This window comes from Panthera leo, chromosome A1 (genome assembly GCF_018350215.1).
Source record: "Panthera leo isolate Ple1 chromosome A1, P.leo_Ple1_pat1.1, whole genome shotgun sequence".
Taxonomy (NCBI): domain Eukaryota; kingdom Metazoa; phylum Chordata; class Mammalia; order Carnivora; family Felidae; genus Panthera; species Panthera leo.
The window spans coordinates 4962731-4989003 of record NC_056679.1 but is presented as its reverse complement, the minus strand read 5'-3'; the positions used below and the strand labels follow the sequence as shown (position 1 = coordinate 4989003).

Genomic DNA, 26273 nt, shown 5'->3' with positions numbered 1-26273 from the left:
TATTAGATCAATAAAGAATAAGGAAATGTTTTTATTTCACTTTCACTTATCCCTTCTCTAATGTTCTTCCTTTCTTTACGTAGATCCAAATTTCTGACCTGTATCATTTTCCTTCTCTCTGAAGAACTTCTTTTAACAATTTTGTCCAAGGCAGCTCTATCGGCAACAAATCTACTCAATTTTTATTTACCTAAGGAAGTCTTTATTTCACTTTGCTCTCTTGCTTGTGCGGTCTCTTCACATCTGAAGAGAAGTCAAATGTGATAACTTAACCTTTGCTTCTCCATAGGTAAACTATTATTTTCCTCTGGCTTCTTCAGGACTTTTTTTCTCTATCTTTGATTTTCTATAGTTTGAGAATGATGTGTAGTTTCTCTGACATCTATCCTGCTTGGTGTTCTCTGAGCTTACTGGGTCTGAGGTTTGACATATAACATTAAACCGGGGGAAATTTTCAGACATTATTATTTCAAATACTTGCTTCTTTTCCTTTCTTTCCTCTTCAGATGTTCTTTACATGTATACTACACCTTTTGTAGATGTCCTGCAGTTCTTGGATATTCTGTTCTGGTTTTTTTTCAGTCTTTGTTTTCTTTGTGTTTCAGTTTTGGAAGTTTTAGTTTTTGAAATATTCTCAAGCTCTCCGAGGAAAGAGATGTCTTTCCTCAGCCATGTCCAGACTGCTAATAACTCCATCAAAGGCATTCTTCGTTTCTGTTGCAGTGTTCTTTGTCTCTACTATCTCTTTTTGGTTTTTACTTAGGACTCTCGTCTCTCTGTTTCCATTGCCCATCCGTTCTTGCGTGTTGTCTCCTTTGTCCAGATAAATAAGACCCTTTCCCACAGTAACCCTAATTGTTTTAAATTTGCAGTCTGATAATTCCAACATCCCTGTCATATCCAAGTCTGGTTTTGATGCTTCCTGTGTCTCTTCACACTGTTTTCTGCCCTTTAGTATGTCTTGTAAGTTTTTCTGGATATTTGGACATGATTTACCTAGGTAAAAGAAACTGCCCGGCCTTGGTGCCCAGGAAGGTTGCTGCTTGTGGGTCTGTTTCCTTTAGTTGTGATTGTCCGTATTTGCCTGCCCCTCTCTAATTCTGGGGGCAGTGATATTCCCGGTGACCTCAGTTCTCTTGCAGGTCTAGGGAAAGTTGATGATTTTCAAGTTTGTTCAGCTTTTACTTGTTAGGATCTACCGCATAATTTTTTAATGGATGCTGGTGTGTACGGACATACTACACTTTTATATAACTAATTCTGTAGTATGGGGAATTTTGATTGTTTCAAATAAGGCTACACTAAATATATTTGATGATTTCCTCGGAACAGATTCTAGTACAACAGCACCTAAAGAGAAAGTATTGAAATTTGGTGCTGTCCACTGGCAGGGTAATGGACTTCAGTGACGTCTTGTCTCGCCCTCACCCACTAAATTCTCTTCACACAAGTACGTCCACATAGTCCATTCCTGAGCAAAGAAAAGTCTATGAACCACCGAGCTCGCCTCCATTTCTTGTCCTTGGCCAACTGCCCGATAGAGGGACGCCTTCTGCTAGGGGTTGGCGAGCCTCCACAAGCAGGGGGCGCTGTAGGATCTACGGTGGCTCAGAAGAAGGAGACGCCGCTCTCCCCCAGAGGACGCTCTGCCCCGCCGGTCCCCGCCCCCTTCGCGGCCGCCGGTTTGGGGAAGGGTTTCTTGGAGACGGCGCACGCCGGCTGCGCCTGCGCGGTTGACGCTGCCAGGGGGCGGGCTGAGGGGGCGGGCTGACGGGCCGCGGCGCTGGCCCGCTGATAGTTCCTGCCGGACCTGGGTGGTTGTGTCCGCCCGGGGTTCTGTCGCTCCATGGTACGCCCGTGAGGCTGGCTGCCGGCGGCCGTCTCCTCGAAATGGAGCACATCCGTACGACCAAGGTAGTCGGACGCGGAGAGCTGTTCGCCACTGGCCATGGCCTGAGCCGGCAGAGGGACGAGGCGATGGGAGCTCGGCTGGCCCGACCGGGGCTAAGGACCGGCCGCGCGCGGGAGGCGGGGGGGGCCGGCCCCAGGCCCGAGGGGGCCTGCCCGGGCCTAGTCTGGGAGGGTAGGGGCAGTTTGGGCCGAGGTGGGTGCGGAGGCCTCCTGTACCTACGGGAGTGGCAGTCTCGCTTCAGCCCTGGGTGTCGGGGTCTGGATGGTTTGGGCTGCTGGGGGGTTAAGTCCCATGAAATCGGTCGCCGCCCTCTAGCGCTACACTCTTTGGGGGGCAGAACTGGGGCTGTTTTAGCTCCAGCTGCTTCCAGCCATTCGCCGCCCATAGACCGGAAAACGGGTGGGTCCTCAAACCAGCATTCCGGTGCTGTGTAAGCTTTTCCTTGTTCACGTTGAATTGTCCCATGTCACGGATTCTTGATGGAAGTTTTGGAGACGCTGCGATCAGCGCTCTGCGCCACCTCACTTGCTTGTCTCGGTCTCCAGTCGTTTAAATTTGGCATTCCGTCTCTGTGCTTCAAAACTTCATTGTCTTTAGTGTGACTAGTTTAACAGAGCAGTTACGGAGAAGAAAAAAATGGCATCCCATATTTTAAAGTGTCCGATGAAACTCTTTTTTAGTTGAGCTTATTAAATCCTATGCTTAACATTTGGGTGCGAAAGGCATTTACCTTTAAGAACACACAATATTCTTATAATTCCATTACAAATGTTAAAACTGAAGGGGATAGCATCAGAATGTTACCGAATTACGTTACCAGCAATTACGTTCAGCTTCAGCCTTGGGAGGGAGAGAGCAAACCGAGACAAGACTTGAATAACATGATTTGAAGACCTCTGGGCGCCTAACAACACAAGGAAGAGGGACCCACTGCGAATCTTGACTTCGTGTTTTCCTGAAACCATTGTTCAGTTGCCTCACATCCTAAAGTTACCATTCATTTAGAAAAATAGCAGACATGCCTTATCTTCATTTGTCCCATGGAGAGTTTGAGGTCTGTGCCATTAAAATGTTTCACAAACCTTTGTTAGATGTCACGGATTTTTGTTGGAGCTTGTTTTTGACTGTGCATACTATAGTAAAATTGAAGACGCTAAAAACTAATGCCTTTCAAAAAAATCTTTTTTTTTAAAGAGAAGAATAGTAAAGCAACTCTGTAATTCTTCAAGTTGCTGGTACTTAAAGTTTGAAAACAGAAGGCTAATTAAGTAAATAACCAAACTAGTAGAAAATGCAGAGGTGGAAAAGAAGGCTGAGGTATGCATCAGATCAGGTTCTTGTCCTGGTTCCAAAGTTCTGAATGTGTATTATATAGTAGCTTTTCACAGTGGGCCTATGCTGATGGTTTAGCCAGGTCCTCTTACGACTTTTTAAGAAGCAAAATTTAATTTTCTATTAAAATTGCTTCTCAAGTTGTGCTCTTGTATTACTTTGAATTCTTTTTCTAGCATTGGACCACCAATACTCTGGAATAATCATAAGTGGCTATAGACAGACTGTAATTAAACAAATATTTACCAGGTCCCAGTTACGTGCCAGGCATCGTACAGACACCGGTTATGTAGCAGTAAGCACGATAGATTTGGAGCTCGTTCTACATTCTGATCATTGCGTTTACTGTAATATTTTCTTAAATCATGGCTTAGGCTTAAAAGATTGATATGAACATAGCCTATTGCATTATTATACTAGTATGCGTAGCCTTCACTTGGACATGGTTAATTTACTGCAAAAATGATTGTATTTCAAAACTAAAAATGAATTGCTTTAAGTTGACTTAGCTGTTTGGAATTTAGCAGTTTAGTCACTATGATCAAGAACTGATTGTAGTCGAATGTAACGATTGTCTTGTTCTGTGTCGAGACCGCTGTATTTGGAAAGTAATAATGACCATTTCTTGAGCAACTCTATGTCTCTAGAGCCAACTGTGCAGTATTTCTTTACCGTACTTACAATTTCACAAATATATTTTTTATACAAAATTGTCACTAATTTCTTGAATAACCTTGCCAATTGGGTACATTATCAACCTTTACAGATGAGGGAATAGACTTGGAGAGTTGAAGTAATCTGCCCAATTATCTAATGAGGGGTAGAGCCAAGATCGAAGCCAAGGTTTGTCTAATTCCAAAGATTACATAATGTTTTTTTCTTCTCTAGTTTTAATCTAATTGTTAAAATGTATTAATATTAAATCAGAAATGAATCTAATAGTAATTCTAAGAGCTTTTTCTTCCCCCAAATCTCTTTTTGACATAAGTAAATAATATGTGGCATTTTTTTTTTTTTTGTATAGTTTATGGTCATTGTGAGGTTTTTTATTATTATTGCTTACTAACCAGAGGCTGAGTACTGATTAAATGGCTTTATAGCTATAAAATTCAGGAATATCATCCTATTTTGGTCACATTTGGTTTACGAACTGTACCACTAAAGATGTCAGGTGTGAATTTGAATTTCGGAAAGACCATTTCCAAGCTTATGCCTATCGCTTTGAGCTCTAATTTTGCCATAATGAGATAGTCTTGCCAAGAAACAATGGGAAATAAGCAGAGACACTTCTTCTTTATACAGTCTTTCTCCTTTCCCTGCCAGGCTCCAGTGCTTTGGCTGACATCATCTGTTGATGTCGAATGATATCATGCTGTTTGTGAATGGAACTTTACAGAATGTAATGGAAGAATGTTTTTCCTAAGTTCTATACGGAAGACTGCTTTCTAGAGTTTACTAAAGATTTGAGTGTCCTATGAAAATCTGACCTCACTAGGATTCAAGTGAATTATTCCAAAAGTAACGCCTAGTTTGTTCTTAGCTTGCTACCCGTTTTGTCGTTAGAATGTAAGATCATACACGTATGTATACAAACACATGTTATCAGTTACACAGAGGGAAAGATATGCAAAACTGGGAATGACTAAAAATAAGAACCAATAGTTTGTGGGGAGCACCTGAATGCTTTTCCCCATGTAAAATGCCATTTTGACTCACTAATATTATCCCGTTAGACAGGTGGGAAAACCCCAGCCTGCAGAGGATTAAATATCTTGTCCTGACTCAAACAGCTAGCTCTACTAGGTAAGAGGTGGAAATGTGAATCCAGATCTTTCTTTCTTTCTTTTTAAATTTTTAAATATTTATTTATTTTTGAAGGAGAGAAAGAGAGACAATGTGAGTGGGGGAGGGGCAGAGAGAGAGGGAGACACAGAATCCGAATCAGGCTCCAGACCCTGAGCTGTCAGCACAGAGCCTGACACGGGGCTTGAACTCGCAAACCGCGAGATCATGACCTGAGCGGAAGTCGGACGCTCAACCGACGGGGCCACCCAGGTGCCCCGAATCTAGATCTTTCTGATACCAGTCCTGTTCTCTTAACCATAACACTCCTCTTCTCCACAGAGTAATGGTCTAATCAAGAGATTTGAATAGTGAGGTAGGTCAGCATGAGTAGAAATGGAAGGAAAGTAGGGGATGGAGGAGAGGAACTTAGGTGGTCCGGTTGTGTCTAGCAGATTATGTGGGTCTAGGGTCTAGGGTGGCCGATTATGAGGGTCTAGGGTCAGGGGAGGAGTGTGGTCCCGAAGAAGATTTGGGAGTTGTCAGTGTTTAGGTAATCATTGATTTTTTCTTTTATGGATGAGTTTCTGCAAGGAGTACACGTAGAGGCTCTGTGGAGAAGAGTGTGAAGGTTAGAGCCCTGAGAATACTTACAAAGGGGGGCAAGCAGGAGAAGAGGAGTCAGAGAAAGAGTATTAGGGATAAAACGGGAAGAGGCAAGTCACAGGAAGGGAACAGTTTTCCCTATTCTAATTTCCTTCTTTGCTTCCTCTTCCTCTGCTCTCTCCTTGTCTTTAGGGTTGTATATTTTAGGCACTGGGGAAACGGTGGTCAGTAAATCAGACAAAAGTCCCTGCCGTTATAAAACTCATCTGCTCGTTGGGGAAGACATAACAGCAAACAAGATTGATGAGTCAAATATGTAACATGGTAGATGATAGTAACTGCTGTGGAGAGTGCCAGAGTGGGGTTGGGGGAGGATGGTTGTAAGTAGGGTAGTTAGGGAAGTCTTTACAGAGATAGTGACTCTTGAGTAGAGACCTGAAAGTGATGAGGGAGCAAGCCGTCTGCACAGGGACAGGGGCTGGGAAGGGGTGGCTGGGAGAGTCCCAGAGGAGGGAACAACAAGGGCAGAAACCCCGTGCTGGGCATGCCTGCTTAGTACGAACTAGCAAGAAGACCAGTGTGGCTAGAGTAGAGTGAGTGAAGGAGAGAGCACTTTAGTAGATTAAAAGTGGGGCAAAGGGGCAGGCCTTGAAGGCTGATGTGAAATCTTTGCTTTTACTGAGTGAGACAGGAAGCCATTCGTGAAAAGTCAGCTGTGTCCAATGCTGCGGAAAAGCAAAGTAAGACAGGATTGAAAAGCGTCCTTGGATTTATAATCGGTCTCATTGGTGATTTATTCAGCTAGACGCTATTGTGGGAACTGGGGGTACACGAACAAAGAAAGATGGCAGTCACTGCCCTTTTGAGGTTCATCTCCCACCTCACAAAGGCAGCTTGACGCTCTTTCTTTTTGAAAGACGTCAGTGCTGCGGCGTGTGGATACTAAGAGTCCCAATGGGTGCCTGGCTATAGGGGTGGCTCACGACAAGTCCGAGAAACCCCGACAGTGCATTTTCTGCTTCAGTAACCTTTGTCAGGGAGTTGTAAAGTACAGCTGTTTGATGCAGAACTTGGAGGGTAGCCATTGGTCCTTTCTTGTCCCAGAGGCCACTCGGTGTCTGGATTTTCTAGATGTGATTCTGCGTATGTGTGATTCCCTGCGTTTTTCCTTTCCAGCTTTGTAATCAGCTGAAATTTGAACTTCCTGTTCAGACCATTCGGGGACCTTTCAGTGCAGGCCCAAAGTTGGCAACAATTCAGCTTACGTGCCCTCAGAGTAATGTGTTGGCGTTTCCCATCCTCACCATAATGACCATACCCTCCAGTTGTGTTCTCCCGGCACCATTTCTTCTTTGTTTATTCTGTTCCCAAAACCTTTTCCTTCTTCCCCACTGTCTTTTTGCGCGTGGCAATACCTATAATTAAAGGATCCTAACACTATTTCTGTAGGGCCTCAGTGCTAGTCAATTGAAAGAGTTGTGGTTCCCTAAATACCTGACTTAAAACGTTTCCAGGAAAACACTGGGAAAGATCTGCCGCAACATCTGTGAAGTACTTTTAGTTCCTTGGTGAAAAAGGGAAATATGAGGCAGCAGTTGGTGTTTAGAAGTTGGCTGAGTCTCTGCTTTGAAATTTGTATGCTGATAACTTTAGCGAAGAAAAAGATCTGATTTCCTTTTTTTTTTTTTTTTTTTTTTACAGTTACCTTAGGATTTGTAGCAAAGAACAGAATAATTCGTAAATTTTCTCAGAACCTAAAGTTTCTCTGGAACCTAAAGTACTAAATAAACGTATAAACGTTTTGGACTAATGTTCAGGTTCATTTTATTATCTGTCACATCCATATAGCGATTGCCATATTGAGGCAGTCATGTAATGATTTTTCTATTATATTTTCTGATGTGAATATAATTTTTCATTTACTAAGGTAAATAATCCTCAACTGAGTCATATATAATCTCTCTTCCCTCAGATTTATATTTCTTTTTATACCTTATCGTAGTGAATGGCAACCGGTCTGACGAGATTAACATCTTCAAGAAGCCTCTATTTCTCTACTTCTCCTTCCTCCTCACCTCAGTTTCCTTATCTCACGATGGGCTTCTTTATCCTGTCTGTTGTGGCTTAACCCAGGACTTATTACGTCTCTCCCAGGCACCCTTAGATCACTCCATTAGCCTCTTACCTGGTTTCCTTCCTCCCATCTCTTCTCTACTCAACATTTTCTCCACGTTGCCATTGGAAAGATCTTAAAAACCGTATCCGATCATGGGCTACGGTGCTTAAAATCCTCCCTTTGTATCCTTTTATCTACAGCATCACAGATGCTCTACTTTAATGGGAGTTTCTTTTTCATCAAATAAATGTTATGCCCCCCCCCCTTTTGTGTTCTGTCTCTTCTATTGAGAATTCTGTATTTCCTGTGTATTAGTTAAGAAAATTTTGTTGAGCTTTGCTTTCAATATTATATTAGGAAAACATAGTTTTTTCCAACTGTAGCACACATTAGAATATTGAGTCGGTGTGCCTCCTCCTCCTTTTCTCCATGTGAACTTGACATCGTTTTAATATAGAGGACTGTCAGGGCTCAACTTACCTTATCAGCTTACTAACTTAATAACAGTAGTAATTTTTGCAAACATTTGAGCACTTTATTGCTTACTGTTTTTCAAGCAACCTTGGGGTAAAGTACCTACATTTATTATCCAACCTTACTGCAGCCCTCGAGGGAGAGATTATTGTACTTATTTTGCAGATAAAGAAAACGAGGCCCAGACAAATTGACCTTTATTGATAGCTAGTAAAATTGTGTTGAATGAGTTAGTAAACTCTTTTTTTTTTTTTTTTTAGTAAACTCTCTTTATAATGTATATTTATGTTCATGTTCGTCCTATGCTCTTCATAATGTTTTTAACGTTTATTCATCTTGTGAGAGAGAGTGGGGGAGGATGCAGAGAGAGAGGGAGACACAGAATCTGAAGAAGGCTCCAGGCTCTGAGCTGTCAGCACAGAGCCTGACGTGGGGCTCAAACTCATGAACCGAGAGATCATTACCTGAGCCACCGAGGTACCCCTTTTTCTATGTTCTTTAAAGATGTGTGTGTATGTGTGGGGGGGGGGGAGGGCAGGGGAGTGTATGTACATGCCCATAATGCAGTTACATATTTTAAGGGGCCATAGTTGTAAGAAGCTCTTTTAAAAAGTGGGGGGACTACACGAGATGGGGCCTTAAATATTTGGGAAAAGAGCATAAAGATAGGGAAGGAACCTAGCCTAATGTGAGTTAAGAGCAAAAGGCATTAATTTGGAGTTGAAGTTAGAAGGAATACCTGCTGCATAAAAATGACCCGGTGAGCTTCATAAAAATGCAGATTCTTTAAATATTGGGTCGGTGTGCCTCTTCTACATATATGTATTTAAAGAATATATGTGTGTATTTATACATATGTATTTATATTTATATTGGTCTCCATCTTCTGAGATGACTGAATGTAGTTCAGTGGGGCTTGGGATTTAGATTTATGTAGAGTTTTGGAGATGATTTGGAGGAACAGGTAGGCTTTGGGACTTGTGTGTAGGTAGCCAGAATTAGAGATCTAATAAATGGAGTTTCAGATAATTTTGGATATAGAAATTAGGGGGAATCAAGAAATAGGCTTGGAGTGTTAGAAGAGTTTTGTTTGTTTATTTTTAAGTAGGATCCACGTTCAACACGGAGCCCAATACCGGGCCTGAACTCATGACCCTGAGATCAAGATCTAAGCTGAGATCGAGAGTCGGACACTCAACCGACTGACCCACACAGGTGCCCCAGGAAGAGTATTTGTAACCTGAATTTCTAATCTTGATAGACAGCAAGCCTGAAAGAGCCGTGTAGTGTTACGCAGCTCTAGAAGAAGAGTGACTTTGTCCTAATTGGGTGATGAGTTGGGAATAGCAGACTGAGAGTCCACACATGTATTTAAAAACAAAAAAGCTGAACTCTATTAGTAGTTTTTCCACTGATTTTAAGTTTGTTCATTTAGTTGTAAACCCCTGAATGAGTGTCTACTGTTCACCTACTGCGTAGGGAAAAGGTGGCAGAGAGACCTTAGGGACAGTATAATGTTACAAAGAAGAATTTTACGTAATGAATCTCTTGGATGATTTCAGCAAAAGAGACCACTCGTAAATTGTGGGCACCTTCTCTTTCCCCCCCGTGAGAAATTTCTCTGTGGCTGTTCACTTTCGTTTAACAAACACTTATTGTGTCAAATGTTATACTAGTCGTTAGGTAGTCAGACATAAATAAGAGACAGTTCTTGGGGTGCCTGGGTGGCTCATACAGTTAGCTCATACAGTTAAGTCGTAATCTCCTAGTCCATGGGTTCAAGCCCCGCATCGGGCTCTCTGCTGTCAGCGCAGAACCTGCTTCGGATCCTCTGTCCCTCTTTCTCTGCCCCTCCCCCGCTTGTGCTTGATTCCTCTCTCAAAATAAACATTAAAAAAAAAAAAAAAAACTTTATTAAAAAAATAAGAGTTCTTGCCCTGGGGTATGTTACAGCTTGAGTGGGAGAGATGGACACGTGAACAGATGATTTCACTATATTGTAGGAACTACCCTAATAGTAGTGGAAGGTGCAGATTTTTAGAATATGCAGGCCATAAAATTGGTAGGAATTAGTGATTAATTGAACGTTGGGGATCATAGGATGAGTCCCAGATTTCTCATGTGGGTGACTGGATGAGGACGGGTTAATATTCACTCAGTTCAGAAACACAGGATTGGGAACCTATTTGTGAGGGGTGAGGGAAAATCAGTTTCATCTTCACATGCTTAACATAACTCTTTAGACACAAGTAGAGCAGTTTAGCATGGTGGGAAGGTGTCCTACTTCAGGAATCAGACTATTCCTGTTCAGTGCTGTTCCGCTTACTGGCCGTTACTTGCTGTGGTGTTGGGACATTTAACTTCTCTAAGTCTCATTTTTTATACAGACACTAATAGTACTTACCGCATAGGAATCATGAAAAGCAATGAAATGATGTATGTGAAGCACTTATCATAGTACTGGCCACATAATAAGACCTCAATACTATGTCGGGAATTATTGTTATTATATGTATAACAGACGGTGTAAATTCAGGAGAGCTCAGAGTTGGCATTTAGTTTGGGGAATCATTAACGTATAGGCTAACCCAATGACAGTGGACAAGAGCCCCAGGTAGGGGATGGAGGGAAGAGGGTTAACATTCAAATGAAAAGTGGTGTGATCGTTTTGCATGTGGATAATTGTGTGTAGAGAATTGGTGCCTTGTCAAGAAATTATTACAGCTTATGATTGGAGCATAACAAGAAATACTTGTGACCTTTTAAAAATCCACAGATTAAAACTCTTCACGTGGACTTAAAAAAGAACTTACTGTTCATTTAAATAAATGGTAATAACAACATCAGCCCCTACTCCCTTTAAACTACTTGCCAATATCCTTTTTTTTTTTTTAAATCTTTTCTGAGTAGCGTGTGAAGTGGCACAAATTGTTTGCGTGAGTAGTGTCGACACTTTATAGTCACCTTTATTTCCAAGTATATTCATCAGTTCTCTTCAGTGCCATTGGCACTTCGCTTTCATTGCTTCAGAGATGCGGCAGGTGAGATTTTATACTGGGGTCATTGCTGTTGGTTGGCCGCAGTGCCCTTACAGCCAAGTTCAAGCTGGAAGAGGGGTAAACAGTAATTGATCCCATTGTTTTAAAAGTGTTTAAATTTAAGTGTGGATTCAAAGTGTGTTGCATAATGAAGTTAGAATTTTATCTAAGGAAGGAGTGGTCCTAAACAAATCTGATCTCCAAGAGAAATCTTCATACGGGTTTATAAGAAGGAGGTTTTCCTATTGTCTTTTATAAAGGACAAGGAGTGTGATGATCTGGCAGTTTTTGCCTGTCAAATCAACTGTGAGAACTGAGCCATATAAATTAGATCATATCTCTATAAGTTTCCAGAAGAAAGACTTAAAACTCAATTCATTGCCTTAATCTTGCAAATAAAATTTTCTATCAAAAACAGGTGCTTTATTTTTACATTTAAATTTTGACTTATTTGGACAGCAACTGTTATGAGTGCAAAACCCTGGAAGGAAGTTTCTTTGGGGGAAGCTAATTAGTGTTTTACATGGTAGTTATTACACTGAAGATCATAATTTCATAATGGGGGGCATTTGTTTCTTCAGTTTTAGTAAGGAACAAAATATGTATGGGAAAAGTATAGAATTAATGAGATAACTGTTAGTAATCCGGTTTTGAAGACACACAAGTTAAAGAATTATCCACAGCCTACTCTTATAGCTGCCGATCAAAATTTTAAGTTGGTTATGGTTGTTTTACTTTTTTCCCGTCCCCATGAGCATGCACAGCCATAAATACTGTGTTTTCACAACAGTAGCATCCTGCACATTCCCGCCAACTCTAACCCCATTCCCCAATGGCAACCCAGCGTGTGCGCGTGCGCATGCGTGGGTGTTTACTATTAATAAAGAACTCCTAGGTACCTCACTGCCTCATCCACTAGACAGCCCGGAAGCAGCGTGTGACATAATCCATGACGGGGCGTTCAGAGCCGGGAGGAACTACAAAGCTGAGACATTAATCAATTTTCTGAGAAGGACTCGGGTTAAGAGACTGGGCATCAGTGAGCCTTGAAGAGTGCTTAGCACTTAGCTAAGCAGACGAGACTGTCTTAGAAAGGGAGAACGGTATGAGGAAAAGCACAGGGGTGGCTACAAAACACGGGCTTGGGTGGAGTGGTGAAGAGAATAGAGCAATTCAGTTGGAGTTTGCAACCATTTTAACTTTTCTGATTTAATTTTTCTGGTAGTTTACCTCCATGACCCTAGGTAAATGACCTTTTGTATTTATTACTTAATTTGCCAACCTAAAATTTATGGACTCTTGGGTATGAAAACTGTTTCTGTTTATACCACATGCTTCCTTTCTGTTCCACTTAGTATCTGTGTTAATATTTTTTTACGGAGTTCCTGTATCGGTTATAATTTTAACTCTAAAAAGTACCCAGGTTACTGATGGTGTACCTATTCCCCGAGATAGGTGAAATTTAATGTTCAACATTAAATAAACTCGTGTGTTTGAACAGAAGGAGGAAAAAAAATTGGAGCTGATCATTTAAATCCTGGGATAACAAAGAATTTGTGTTACTTGTGAAATGAGAGATAACATCTTTTTTTTTTTTTTTTTTTTTTTTTAGGTTGAGCAAGTGAAATTACTTGACCGATTCAGTACCAGCAACAAGTCTCTAACAGGAACACTCTATCTTACAGCCACACATCTATTATTTATAGACTCTCATCAGAAAGAAACCTGGGTAAGAAGGACATCTGCTGTGCTGCTTACCATATTTATAATAATGGACTTGGCCTATAGCTGTGTTTTATTTTGGTCATGTACAAATAATTTAATCCTTGGTTACCTACTTTCAATAAAATTCAACAACCTATTCTCTACCCTCCCTCCTAATAAAACAAAGATACCACGTGGAATGTGGAAATTTTTTATAGAATATAGCAAGACTCTTTTTATCTGCATAAATAATTATAAAATACTTGTTCCTTTTAATTTTTAAAAATGTAAATAATACATGCCCATGTTTAATAGATCAAATGGCATATTCCGTGGTATTTTTATACCAAATTGCAATTACAGTGTTTTTTAAGTGGATTGATTATAGATCAAACAGTACAGTAATGGATATTTTATATATATTTCTTCCTGTATATGTGCCAGTGTCTCAGAGGTATCTGGCTGAGAGTAAACTTACTGGGTCTAAGATAAGTGCATATTTTCCTTCACCAAGTGTGGCACCTCTCCAAAATAGTTGTTTCAGAATATTCTCAGTAGAGTGTGACTCATGGTCCACCATCATCAGCAACATTGACATTGTCAGCTTTACAATGTTTGCCTCTCTGGTGGATGTGCAATTGTGATTTTAATTTACTGATGATGAGAAAGTTGTCCTTTCAGATATTTTGGCCTTTAGGTTTCCTTTTCTTTTTCTGTTGGGCTGTTTATCCTTTTACTGGCTTTATAAGAATTTTGGTTTTTAATGTTTTGTCAGGTGTATGTGTCGTAGATAACTTCTCCCAGTGTGTGGCTTGTCTTGTATGTGTATACGTCTTGCAACTAAAGTTTGAAATTTTAATGTATTAGATTTCCATTGTTTCTTTTATGGTTTGTGCTGTCTTGTGACTTAAGGGATTCTTAAAGTCATAAAGAGTCTCCTATTTTTTTTTTTTCCAAAAACTTACATTTTGTGTTTCAAGTATAAGTTGTTAATATATCTGGGAAATATTTTGGTGGATGATATGACTTAGGGATTCATTTTCATGTTCTTTTCATATGGATACTGGCACCATTTACTGACAGTTTCATTGCATTAATGTGTACTATCAACTGTGATAGATAAAGGGAGGGCCTGCTTTTAAGCTCCCTGTCCTGTTCTTTTGATATATTGCTTCCACTGTACCGGTAACACATTCCTTGATTGACTCTAGCTTTTTAATACAGTCTCTCTTTGATTGTACTCTTGATTTTCCCAGGAAGGCCATCCAGTTGATACGTGATTGCAGTAAGTCAAGATACTTCCCTGAGATGTTGATCTCGGAGAAGTTGTGTTCCCAAGAGGCACTGGACCTCCTCCCCATGCGGTGTTGGCCCGGGAGCTGCCAGGAGGGCCTTGTAAAATCCTTAGTCATGCTACCACCCACTCTATCTACGCCTCCTTTGTCCGTCTGTCCTAATACCTTCTCAGTATGTTACCCATCTCCTCGCGATACATGTGCAAGTTTCCCCTCAACCTCTTCTTGCGGATGTTGAGAACATAGTTTCGGGGCAGTGAAAAAATATCGGTGTTGTTCTCTCCTATTATTGTCTTTAAAATGCCTTCTTATCAGTATATTCCCATATGTCTCTCCTGAATGAAATCTATTTCGTATAGTAGATCCACAGAAATGAACATTTTAGATCTAGAGACTTACCAACTTTTTATCTTTTTTCTCATTTTACAGATGATTTTTCTTTCAAGGTCATGTCACTAGTTAGTGACAGAGCCGGTCTCTGCAGCATTTTCTTGCAAATAATTTTGGGTCGTAATTAGAATCGCGATAGTGACATTATTACAGTAGCTGTTGTCTCTTGTTCTCTATTTAGATGTTAGTATTAGACCATTTTGAGTAACTTGGCACAGGCCTGCTAATATCAATGTTAACAGTGCTAAATGTTAGCCACAAGTGTGAGCTGTACATGTGTAGTGTGTGTTAAATATTTGTGTGATGTATACTTTTAATGTCTGTAGAGCAAATTCTTTCCTCATTAGTCTTTTTTAAGCTTTTCTTGATTATATTATAGATTTAATCTTGCATGTGAACTTTAGAAAAAATATATAATTAGTGATTAATAATAATACCAGCATGTAATTTTATAATTATATAATACATATGTATGGTATATAAATAATCAGCCATCTCTTACCCTCCCACAGAAAAAGGCAAAAAGCCATTTGGAATTATTTATTGGAACTTACATTAAAGTTTTAGATTAATTTGGGATGAATTTATTTCTTGTCATGATTGAGTTTTATCATTCAGGAATCTGCTATAACTCTTGAGATCTTTTATTTTCCCGAAAACTTTTCTGTAAATATTTTAAAGTAGGGGTGCCTGGGTGGCTAAGTTGGTTAACTGTCGGTCTCTTGATTTTGGCTTAGGTCATCATCTCACGGTTCATGAGTTTGAGCCCTGTGTTGGGCTTTTCACCGAGTGCAGAGCCTGCTTGGGATTCTCTGTCTCTTCTCTCTCTGCCCCTACCCTGCTTGCTCTCTTAAGTAAACATTTTAAAAAATGCTTTAAATTAATAGGAATGGTATTGAGAAAAAGAAAACTTTTTTTAGTAGCAAACAGAATATTAGAACTCATATGAGTGATAATTATATCTTTAAAATGCCATCAAGTATTGAGTTTGTAGTAGAACTTTCTATTCATTCAGTCAGGAAACATTGTAAGGGAGGTGTAAGCAGTGACACCTGTATTGCTGGTTTGGTCAGATTTTAAGTTTGGATGTATAAGATATAACAGTTGAGACTTTCTTTTTCTAATTGAGCAGGGTCACTACAATGCTCCAGATACTGTGTTAGGTGCTAGAGATAGAATGTTGCTCAACTTAGCTGTGGTATTGGTCTGTATGAAGTTCCCAACATCTAGCTGGAGAAATAGACATTCACTGTATACAAGGAATTACTCGTGTTCTGAGTGCCGTGATGGAAAAGTATAGGCTGATCAGGGATAAGAAAATGGAGAGGACCTAACTTTTCCCATGGGAAAGGCCATGGGGGTTGTCAGGCTGTTTTTCTTGGTGGTGAGGTTTAAGCAAAGGCCAGAAATAATACTAGAAGTTCCTAGGTGAAGAGGCAGACCTACAGTTTGCCAGTTAGTAAGAACAACTGAGTGTGTGTGAAGGAGGTTGATGCAGAAAGGGCCCTTGTCACTCGAAGTCGATGCGGGGAGGGGCTGGAAATGAGTCTAGAACCCAGAGTCTGGGAAATGACATGACCAGATTGCTGTTTTCTAAATCATTTTTTAATAGTCATCACCTGCCCTGTAGAAGATGGATTAGAGGAAGGTAAGAGTAGGTAGGGAGAGAGCATGTAGGCGGTGACTTACAGTTACTCAGGTGAGAAACAATGGGAGCACTGCAGCTAGAGGAGTGACAGTGGACACCGAGAGAAGTAGGTTCCAGAGAGATGTAGGGGACGCGGTTGTTGGGGTCTGATGATGTATTGAATGTGCGGAGCGATGGAGAAGTATCAGAGCATAGTTCTGGCTCAGGCATTCAGTCACGAAGTCTGAGGACTTTGGTTGAAGAGGGCATTTCTAACACGTATGCGCTCTGGAAGAGAATACGATGTTGACTTTTTTACGACGCTGATCAAATGTTTTTTTCATGCTGTAGATATTGCATCACCATATTGCCTTAGTGGAGAAACTAGCTTTGACTACTTCTGGATGCCCACTTGTGATTCAGTGCAAGAACTTCAGGATTGTGCATTTCATTGTTCCCAGAGAAAGAGATTGCCATGATATTTACAATTCCCTGCTACAACTGTCAAAACAAGGTACTGTTATGAGAGACCAAAGCTTACTTAATTTTGTGATGGATTAAATCTCATTGTTACTTTATACTTTAAGTTACTCTTGTGTGTGTGTGTTTTAATTTCAATTCTGTTAGTTAACATACAGTGAAATATTGGTTTCAGGAGTACAATTCTTTGACACATCACTTACATACTACCAGTGCTCATCACAACAAGTGCCCTCCTTAGTGCCCATCACCCACCTAGCTCATCTCCCATCCACCTCCCTCCATCAACCCTCAGTTTGTTCTCTGTCATTAAGAATCTCTTGTATGGGGCGCCTGGGTGGCTCAGTCGGTTGAGCGTCCGACTTCAGCTCGGGTCATGATCTCACACTCCGTGAGTTCGAGCCCCGCGTCAGGCTCTGTGCTGACAGCTCAGAGCCTGGGGCCTGCTTCAGATTCTGTGTTTCCCCCTCTCTCTGCCCCTCCCCTGCTCATGCTCTGTCTCTCTCTGTCTCAAAAATAAATAAAAACATTAAAAAAAAAAAAAAAAAAATCTCTTGTAGTTTGTTTCTCTCTCTTCTCTCCCCCCCTTCCCATATGTTCATCAGTTTTGTTTCTTAAATTCCACATATAGGTGAAATTATATGATATTTGTCGTTCTCTGAATGACTTATTTTGCTTAGTATAATACATTCTAGCTCCATCCACCTTGTTGCGAATGGTAAGATTTCATTCTTTTTGATGGTTGAGTAATATTACATTGTGTGTGTGTGTATATATATATATATATATGTGTGTGTATATATATATATATATATACACACACACACCACATTTTCTTTATCCATTCGTCAGTCGATGGACGTTTGGGCTCTCTCCATAGTTTGGCTATTGTTGATAATGCTGCTGTAAACATTGGGGTGCATGTACCCCTTCAGATCTGTATTTTTGTATCCTTTGGGTAGATACTTTAACTCTTAAGTCAAGTTCTTATGCATTCTATTCCAAAAAATTTGGCTTAGAAATAATTAGCTACTTCTGATCTGACTTGTAAGAATGGTTTCCAAAGAAGGGGTAAGAGTAAAGAAAAAATGAAGCACTTAGAGTACAGATTTTAAAAAGCATAGATTCATGTTAACGTTTTTAAAGTTTGTTGGTAGCCAACAGAACAGCTTTCTTTTTTTTTTTTTTTTTTCAAGTGGGTATCCCACAAATAAGGTATCCCAATGACTTGGAAATTGGTTGCTAAATGAGAAGTTAAGGAAGGTCGGGCTCCTTTGGTAGCAGCGGGACTAATATATTTAATCGCCCAGAGTGGAACATAAGGGAGATCACCAAAGGAGAAAGGGAGGGTGAATCCAACTTTAGTAGAGGTAGGAGTGAGAGGCATGTAGGCCCAAAAGAAGAATCCTATTACTACTTATGCCTTCAGGATCTGGAGGCTTCCTTCCCTCAACATTGACTTGAATTACATAGACCTTTCCAGGGAGACAAAGCACACTGGTTACTAAATGTACTTTTTTGTTGAACACCCGGACCGTAGTGACCTAGGAGCAGGTGTATGTACGCCCTTCTCTGCTAACACATAAAGCCTGTAGCATTTATCCCAGTGTCCCAGGTTACGCCAAATCTTACAGTAAAGATGGTTCTGTCACTTTAGGGGCTCAACGCTGTTCAGGAACAAGTGCTGTCCGGAGCTCTGTACAACCATTGCGGCTTTTGGTCGACACTGTCCTATAGGAATGTACGTGGAATGTAGCGTGGAATAGGAATGTATAGGAACGTAGCATTAGTGTTTTCATTTCACATCTCGTTTGGGAAGAGTGGTGGGTGAGAAGTGTGTACGTCATTAGAAGTTTACTTTTAAAAAGAAGTATTACACTAGGGTATGATAATATAAAAATATTATTTATTAGCTTTTGCTGATGATATAAATTGAATCTCAGATTGATATCCCTTTAGATATAATCATGTGAATTAACAGACTGAGAAAATATTCAGTTCAAATATGTTCAGGTATTAGTTATCTCTGAAAATTTTAAAGGGAAAATGAAGGGATAAAACTGAAAAACTGTTGGGGTGCCTGGGTGGCTCCGTCGGTTAAGCGTCCGACTTCGGCTCAGGTCGTGATCTCACAGTTCGTGGGTTCCAGCCCCGCGTCGGGCTCTGTGCCGACAGCTCAGAGCCCGGAGCTTGCTTTGGATTCTGTGTCTTCCTCTCTCTCTGCCCCTCCCCGGCTCACACTCTGTCTTTCTCTCTCTCAAAAATAAATAAACGTTAAAAAAAAACAACAACTGAAAAACTGTTATTTGTAGAATTTTAACTATAAATCCTATAATAGTAGCAGCTTAACATTTATGTGTTTTGTATACTACAGCAAAATATGAAGATCTCTATGCATTCTCTTACAATCCCAAACAAAACGATTCGGAGCGACTCCGAGGCTGGCAGCTCATTGACCTTGCCGAGGAATATAAGAGGATGGGAGTGCCAAATTCAAACTGGCAGCTGTCTGATGCCAACCGAGAATACAAGGTAACTTAGCGACCTTTTTTTTTAAGTTTTTATTTAAATCCCAGGTAGTTAACATACAGTGTAATATTAGTTTCAGGTGTACAACACAGTGACTCAACACTTCTTTACAACACCGGGGGCTCCTCACAAGTGCCGTCCTTAACCCCCATCACCTGTGTAACCCTTCCCCCCCCCCCTTCCCCTCCGGTAACCATCAGTTTGTTCTCCGTAAAGAGTCTGTTTCCTGGCTTGTCTCTCACTGTCTCTCTTTTTTCCCCTTTGCTCATTTGTTTCGTTGCTAAATTCGATGTACGAGTGAAATCATGCGGTATTTGTCTTTCTCTGATTTACTTCGACGTAGCAACCTTTTGGGAGAAATTCAGAAAATGTTAGTCCCAGAGCCCGAGAGTGTCCCAGCGGCAAGTTGTCTGTCCGTATGTGTACCGCACTTGCATTTAATAAGTTTGAAAGTTTTTTGAAGGTGGTTTTCAACCTCATGGTTTTTGAATGGTGAGAAGAATGGTTATGTTTCACTTGTTTTTTTACAGATTTGTGAAACTTACCCCAGAGAACTTTATGTTCCCCGAATAGCAAGTAAACCAATAATTGTTGGTAGTTCCAAGTTCCGGAGCAAGGGAAGATTCCCAGTTCTTTCCTACTATCATGAACATAAAGAGGTAAGAAAAGGTTTTCTTTTTTCTTTTGTTAATTTACAAACGACGTGTAACCCCTCTTCAGGTTTAAGCACCCTAAAGAGCACTTGCTTTTACATCAAGAGATCATTATTATAACGTTGCTGATAGGGAACTCTGGGTTACGTTTTTGAAAGACAAAAGTAGCCTGAAATACAGAACCTTTCCTACTTGTCATGTTTCTTTCCTCTCCCACCCTCCTTCAGTCTTTCCTTCCTTCTCATAGGGACCTGAAAGTACTAGGATTAAGGCACAGATAGGTTCTTCTTTCCTGTGGTTCTCTTTTCATCCTGCGTGTATTGGGGGAAACCACAGTCTTGAGAAGCCAGCTAAGAAAAGAAGAAAACCAAGGGTATTTCAGGCTCTCAGTTTTTGTAGAAAGCTCTTCAAACAGAAGGATTCTGCAATATGAAGAGGGGGAGGAGGCATCTTTGTACTGAGATGCTGTAATAGGGATTGCCCATTACCGCAGAGTTTTCTTTGTAGCTTGTAATAGTAGGCCCCGAGGTACTATGTGTTAGATGCTTCATATGCATGAAATCCCCACGACAATCTGATAAGTTAGCCTCTACTAACTACCTGTAACTTTCAGATGGGGAGACTAGCAGAGTAAACCACTTTTCCTAGATCTAACAGCTAGTAAGTTGGGGAGTCCCGTGCCACTTCTGACTCCCAGTCCTTTGTGACCTGATTGTTTCTCCTCAGGAAGCTTTTAGAATCTGCTTTTCCCCCTAGTGTTCTGAAATTTCACAGTGAGGTGCTTTGGCGTGTTTTTAAAAATTCTCTTTGGGAACTCGCTTTGGGGAAATTACTTCTCCATTTCTTTAGTAACTTCCTGTCTTCTTTTACTTTCCTTTGTACGTGTGTGTGTGTGTGTGTGTGTGTGTGTTGGCAAATGGGCTAATGGGCTTCTGTAAACTTCCGTTTTTCTTCATTTTCTCTCCTATTTTCCATCTCTATTTTTTACATTTCCTCGACTTCGTTTCTAGTCCACTTCTTTATTTTTGCTATACTATATTTAAATCTAAGAACTCTTTTGTATTTCCTGAACTTTTTAGACACTTTTCTTGGCCGTGATGACTGGGTTCTCTGAAGATATTATTTTGCTTCCCACATTAGTTGTCTGTGGCTCAGAGTTCCTTTTTTCTGTTTATTTTTTTGTTTGTTTTTCATGCCTTTCAGAATACCTGATTCTTAGCTGCCCTCTCATATTTAAAAGTGGGGTACTACAAAGCTGTTCAGAAGTTTGTGTGCATGTGTGATCTCTATCTTTGGATTCTTTCTGGGGTTTTTTTGTAATTATTTTTTAATGTTTGTTTATTTTTGAGAGAGAGAGACAGAGTGTGAGCAGGGGAGGGGCAGAGAGAGAGGGAGACACAGAATCCAAAGCTGGCTCCAGGCTCTGAGCCGTCTGCACAGAGCCCGACGTGGGGCTTGAACTCACGAGCTATGAGATCAGGTCCTGAGCTGAAGTCGGATGCTCAACTGACTGAGCCACCCAGGTGCCCCCCCCCCCCCCAACCGCCCCATCCTCCTGTTTTTTGAGGGTTACACCCACAGCTGTGCCTATTGTCCAGAGTCTTGGGGTTAATCCTTTTCATAGGATAAACTTTGTCTTCAGGGCGAGGGAAGATGTGGGAGCCTTAACTAGTCCCCATACAGATATTCAGCCAGTTCTATTTTCAGTTATACTCTGGGTCAAGCTTTCAGAGGTAAATCAGAGGTAAATTTTGCTGCTCAGAATACTTGGTTCTTGTGGACTTATAACAACTTGGCAGCTTTCTTTGTTCCAGTAAATTGGTTATTACTTATCAATTTGCTTTCATTTACTGAAATTTTATTAATATTTCTACTGTACTTTTCTCTTTTCCATTCTCTTTGATTTTTTGATTTTATACATTTTAGATGTCTTTATTAGAATTTTAGTTCAATTTTAGAAGGGAGCCAGAGGTAAAAGGTAAAACTTTAAACAGAAATTCTCAATCTACTCTTCATAACAAAGTCGTAGGGAGTTATGACTGGGTATGGCCTCTATTTGACACACCCACACTTGTATACAGTATTTATTGGAAAGCTTGGCTGAAAATAGATATTCAGTGCCCAATTTAACAAATCAGAAAGTATGTCTGAAAAAAATGTTGTAAAGCAGTCCTCATTTTCTTCTATTTTATTAGATTCTCATGGTTTTATGTATGAATTTAAAATACGTGAATGTGTGAATTTATGTTACTCTTTTTCCTTCATGTTAAACACTGTGGTTGGAATGTTGGGTCGGGTTAAGTTGGAGTTGGTATGGATGAGATTGGAGAAAAAGTATATGGGTCTAAATCTTTCAATCTTTCTTTAAGACTTTAAAATGTCTAATCCAACATTCGCTACTTCTTACAGATATGTTTGCCCTCCTAGATTGACTATGTTTTAACTCAAATTTAAACTGAAACTCATTTTTCTTACTTTATGTCTCATTGTATATTAAGATCTGATTTCTCAGTAGAGATCCAAAAGCTTTGGGAAAGTAAAAGCTCAAATGTTGCTATTTTTAAAAATTTTGTTCTACCTTTATTGACTAATCTCCTACTTGAACTTGAGTTCAAAGTATTTTATAATCTAGAGCATAGAATGCAAGTATCTTAGTAGGTTACATGATAGAGAATTGACCAAGTGTTGCTTCTTAGAATTTAGGAATTTTTCATCAAACTAGGCAAGGAAGCATTTCAGTTTCTTACTAGAAGAAAATATTGGGAAAATTTACATAACACCAAGATATTAAAACGTTTAATTCTAATAGTATTTTAGAGTTAACATCTTCTAATTGTCTTGCCATCTTTTAAACAGATTACATGTTTGATTTTAACTTTTGTTTTTCTTTTAAGCATTTTTTAGACATGTTTTAGACATCTCTGAATAATCTGTTTTCTGTCCTTTTAAAATTAGGCTGCCATTTGTCGATGTAGTCAGCCACTATCAGGATTCAGTGCCAGGTGCCTGGAGGATGAACATTTGCTTCAAGCCATTAGTAAAGCCAACCCAGTCAATCGCTATATGTATGTAATGGATACCAGGCCCAAAGTACGTGTCTTGAATACAGTACAGTCTGTTTGTTTCATTATCTTTGTTACTTTAATTAGTGAGATTTGATCTAATTGCCCATAATCGACCTATCTGAATCCTAGTTTTAAAGTAACTGAGGCTAATGATACTGAGGAAAGCAGCCTTTAAAAGGATGCCAGGTTAGGAGACTTGTTTCCCAGATGTGTGATTTCTTATGTCTTCTGATTTATACGTAAATTTAGAAAAGCTGAACTTTATATTGAGAGCTCTTGATGATGTGTAAGTCTTATGTTATTGTGAAGAAATATTAAATAGTATGTGTGTTGTGAAAAATTAGAAAATCTTACTAAATTTTTTTGGTAGAATTTTTAATTGTCAAAATACTTTTTGTTAAAATAATGGGCCTTAATTGAAATATTCAAGAAAATAAGGAAAATAGTGAGTTCAACTTAAGAAACATTGAACTAGAGAATTATAAATAGTAAACAGGAAACGGTTGTTCTGTTAGGCATCTATAATGTTAGGTTAAATTTTTATCATTGGGCCAAATGTCAGAATCCCTTTTCCTTTTTATAAACACAGTTAAACAACTAATGCATATTGGATCCTGAAACTAAAGTAATTAAAATCCTCAATGGTAATAGCTAACATCACTTTTAATTTTTATTATAGCATCGCATGCAGAGCTGGTGGGCTACACAAAAGGACATTGGCAGAATTATAGTGAGGATTTCTTCAAAAATCTGGAATGATGAGAAAATAAGAGAAAGCGATGAGAAAAAGCGAGTGAGCGATATAGAACACGATTTTAGGCAGTTTTGTTGAAAGGAACGGTAGTTGTTCTAGAAGTTATTCTCATCATTGTGCATTCTCACAAAAGATAATGGAAGAAACAGAAGATTAATATGAAGATTAATTTGAGTAAATTAAGAAATATTAAAAATTAGAAATTGATAATTTGATCTTTTATCTTAACAAGAAAAGACGTTCTTAGAAGTCTGGAATGTTGGTGATATCGTAAGACAAATTTTATTTTACTTCCTTGTTTCATCTAGGTGGGTTCATAGGTCAGAACTACTTTTAGATGATATTAGATATAAACGATTGTTGTAACACAAGACTTTCTGAATATGAGGCCTGAGGGCAATCTGTTTCTCAGGACCTTATACCTCTCATTTGTATAATTGACTTCCACACAGAAAACAGGCCTCTCTCTTTGTTTTGTTATACTAGTTAAACTTGAGTAGTGATGTGGAAGCATTTTAATCTCTGACTCTCACCTGATGAACTCAAATTTAAGTAGTAATAATGTGGAAGCGTTTTACTATCTAACTTTCACCTTAGGTGCGGAATCACCAGTGAGCCAGCAGTTAGAATTGAACTGTTCTCGTTACCAAACTGGGCCCCCATCCACTGGATGAAAAGCTACTTTTTCTTTCAATTTAGGTTTTGTTTCATCCAAGTTGATAACAATACTTAGTAAACAGTAATAATGTGTAATATGAAATCCTAGTCTGGAAGAATGAAAACATGCCAAATCTTAAATGAGCTTCTACATTTGATCTAGTGACCAAAGACATTGGGCCTACTGGCAGTCTGTTTTTCTCCTTAGTTTGGCCCAGTTCTTGGAGATGTATCAGGCTCGTGGATTACGTGCCATGGTATGTACCATGTGGGCCTCCAGTAATCTCTAACGTGGAGGACCTCGAATAACCTGACGTGCATTTCAGATCTGATTCTTCAGGGTCCCTGTGGCTCTCCGATGGTCAAGGGCTCCACAGGCTTGCTCTGAAGTGGGTCTCATTCATTCTGCAACAGAAAAACTTCCCAGCTCTGCTCATCTCTGAATCATTTAGGATTCAGATAAGAGATATTTCTTTCTTCTTCTAAATTTTGAAATACTGCAAACGTATGGAAAACCGACTACAAACATAAGTGAATTAGTTTCATAAATTATTTGTGGGGAACTTCTTGTCTGAACTTTCCATTATATAGCAATCGTGTTGTTAGTGGCCCTTTTTACTGTTAATAACATATGTGACACTTTTATTCATTAAAAAATGGTAGCATATTCAGTTTTAAAGTGTTCTTTAAACTCTGTGGTAAAATATGGTTCATTTAGTGCTTTCATGATGTTTTGGTGAACTAAATTAAAAGATAAAAGCAATTTATCTCTCAATTTCTAAAATTTTAAATTTTAGCTGAATGCAATGGCCAACAGAGCAGCTGGAAAAGGTTATGAAAATGAAGACAACTATTCTAATATTAGATTTCAGTTTGTTGGAATTGAAAATATTCATGTCATGCGGTCCAGCCTTCAGAAGTTATTGGAAGGTATGAATTATTGCTTGCCTTGGAGGCAACTTTGTCTAATAGAAATATAATGCTAGTCCAATTATAAAATTTAAAATTAAGGTAATTTAAAAATTTCCTATACATTCAAAAAAGTAAAAAAAAAAGTTGAAATTAATTTTAACAATGTACTTATTTAACCTAATATATTAAAAACATTGTGTTAACGTGTAATCAGTATAAAAATTAGTAATGACACATTTTAGGTGTTTTTGTTTTTTTTTAAAGTCTTAGAAATTGACTAGTGTGTATTTTACACTCTTACAGTGCATCTCAGTTTGGACTAAACATATGTCAATAGCCATATTCAGGTAGATAGTGGCTCCTGTATTGGACAGCAAAGTTCTAATGGTGTTACAGAAATTGCTATTGTTAGATTGATTAACTGATGATAGTAATGCTCTATTTAAGTACTAAGGTGTCTTTCCAGTCATGGTGTGGAATTTTAAAAATTAAAATATCAGGGGCACTGGGATGGCTCAGTTGGTAAAATGTCCAACTCTGGATTTCGACTCCAGGTCATGATCTCATGGTTCGTGAGTTCAAGCCCCGCACTGGTCTGCACTGGCAGTGCGTAGATAGCCTGTTTGGGATTCTCTCTCTCCCTCTTTTCCTGCCCCTCCCTGACTCGTGCTCGCTCGCTCGCTCGCTCACTCTCAAAAATAAACTTAAAATTCTTTAATGAAAAAAAAAATCAGACTTTTTAATTAAACACTTTGTACTTAAGTTTTTTTGAGAGGAGATTGGAGCTTTACTTAAGCATGAAGAATGACAGAAAAACATACCCCCAAAATCCATTATTGAGCTTCTCCTGGCATCTTTTCATTTATAGAGTCCTTTTTATTTTGTCCTCTTCTTTTTTTCATTTAACTCAGAGAGAGCTTGAGGAGGAAAAGTGGAGACTGTAGCCT

General features: G+C 39.4%; 1 protein-coding gene across 6 annotated transcripts in view; it reads left to right on the top strand.

Moving 5' to 3' along the window:
- The first annotated feature begins 1727 nt into the window (after window positions 1–1727).
- The window catches only part of MTMR6 (myotubularin related protein 6), a 79294-nt gene continuing 54748 nt past the window's right edge, over window positions 1728–26273 (top strand). For 4 of the 6 annotated variants that reach the window (XM_042933907.1, XM_042933865.1, XM_042933825.1 and 1 more), the window contains exons 1-8: window positions 1729–1914; window positions 12873–12989; window positions 16628–16790; window positions 19131–19288; window positions 19816–19944; window positions 22894–23028; window positions 23683–23796; window positions 25212–25344. In XM_042933907.1, the coding sequence (XP_042789841.1) occupies window positions 1891–1914; window positions 12873–12989; window positions 16628–16790; window positions 19131–19288; window positions 19816–19944; window positions 22894–23028; window positions 23683–23796; window positions 25212–25344 (973 nt within the window). In that variant the 5' untranslated portion in view covers window positions 1729–1890. Of the gene's footprint in view, window positions 1915–12872; window positions 12990–16627; window positions 16791–19130; window positions 19289–19815; window positions 19945–22893; window positions 23029–23682; window positions 23797–25211; window positions 25345–26273 lie in introns of all 6 variants that reach the window. The other 2 variants (XM_042933693.1, XM_042933773.1) reach the window with 2 other exon arrangements.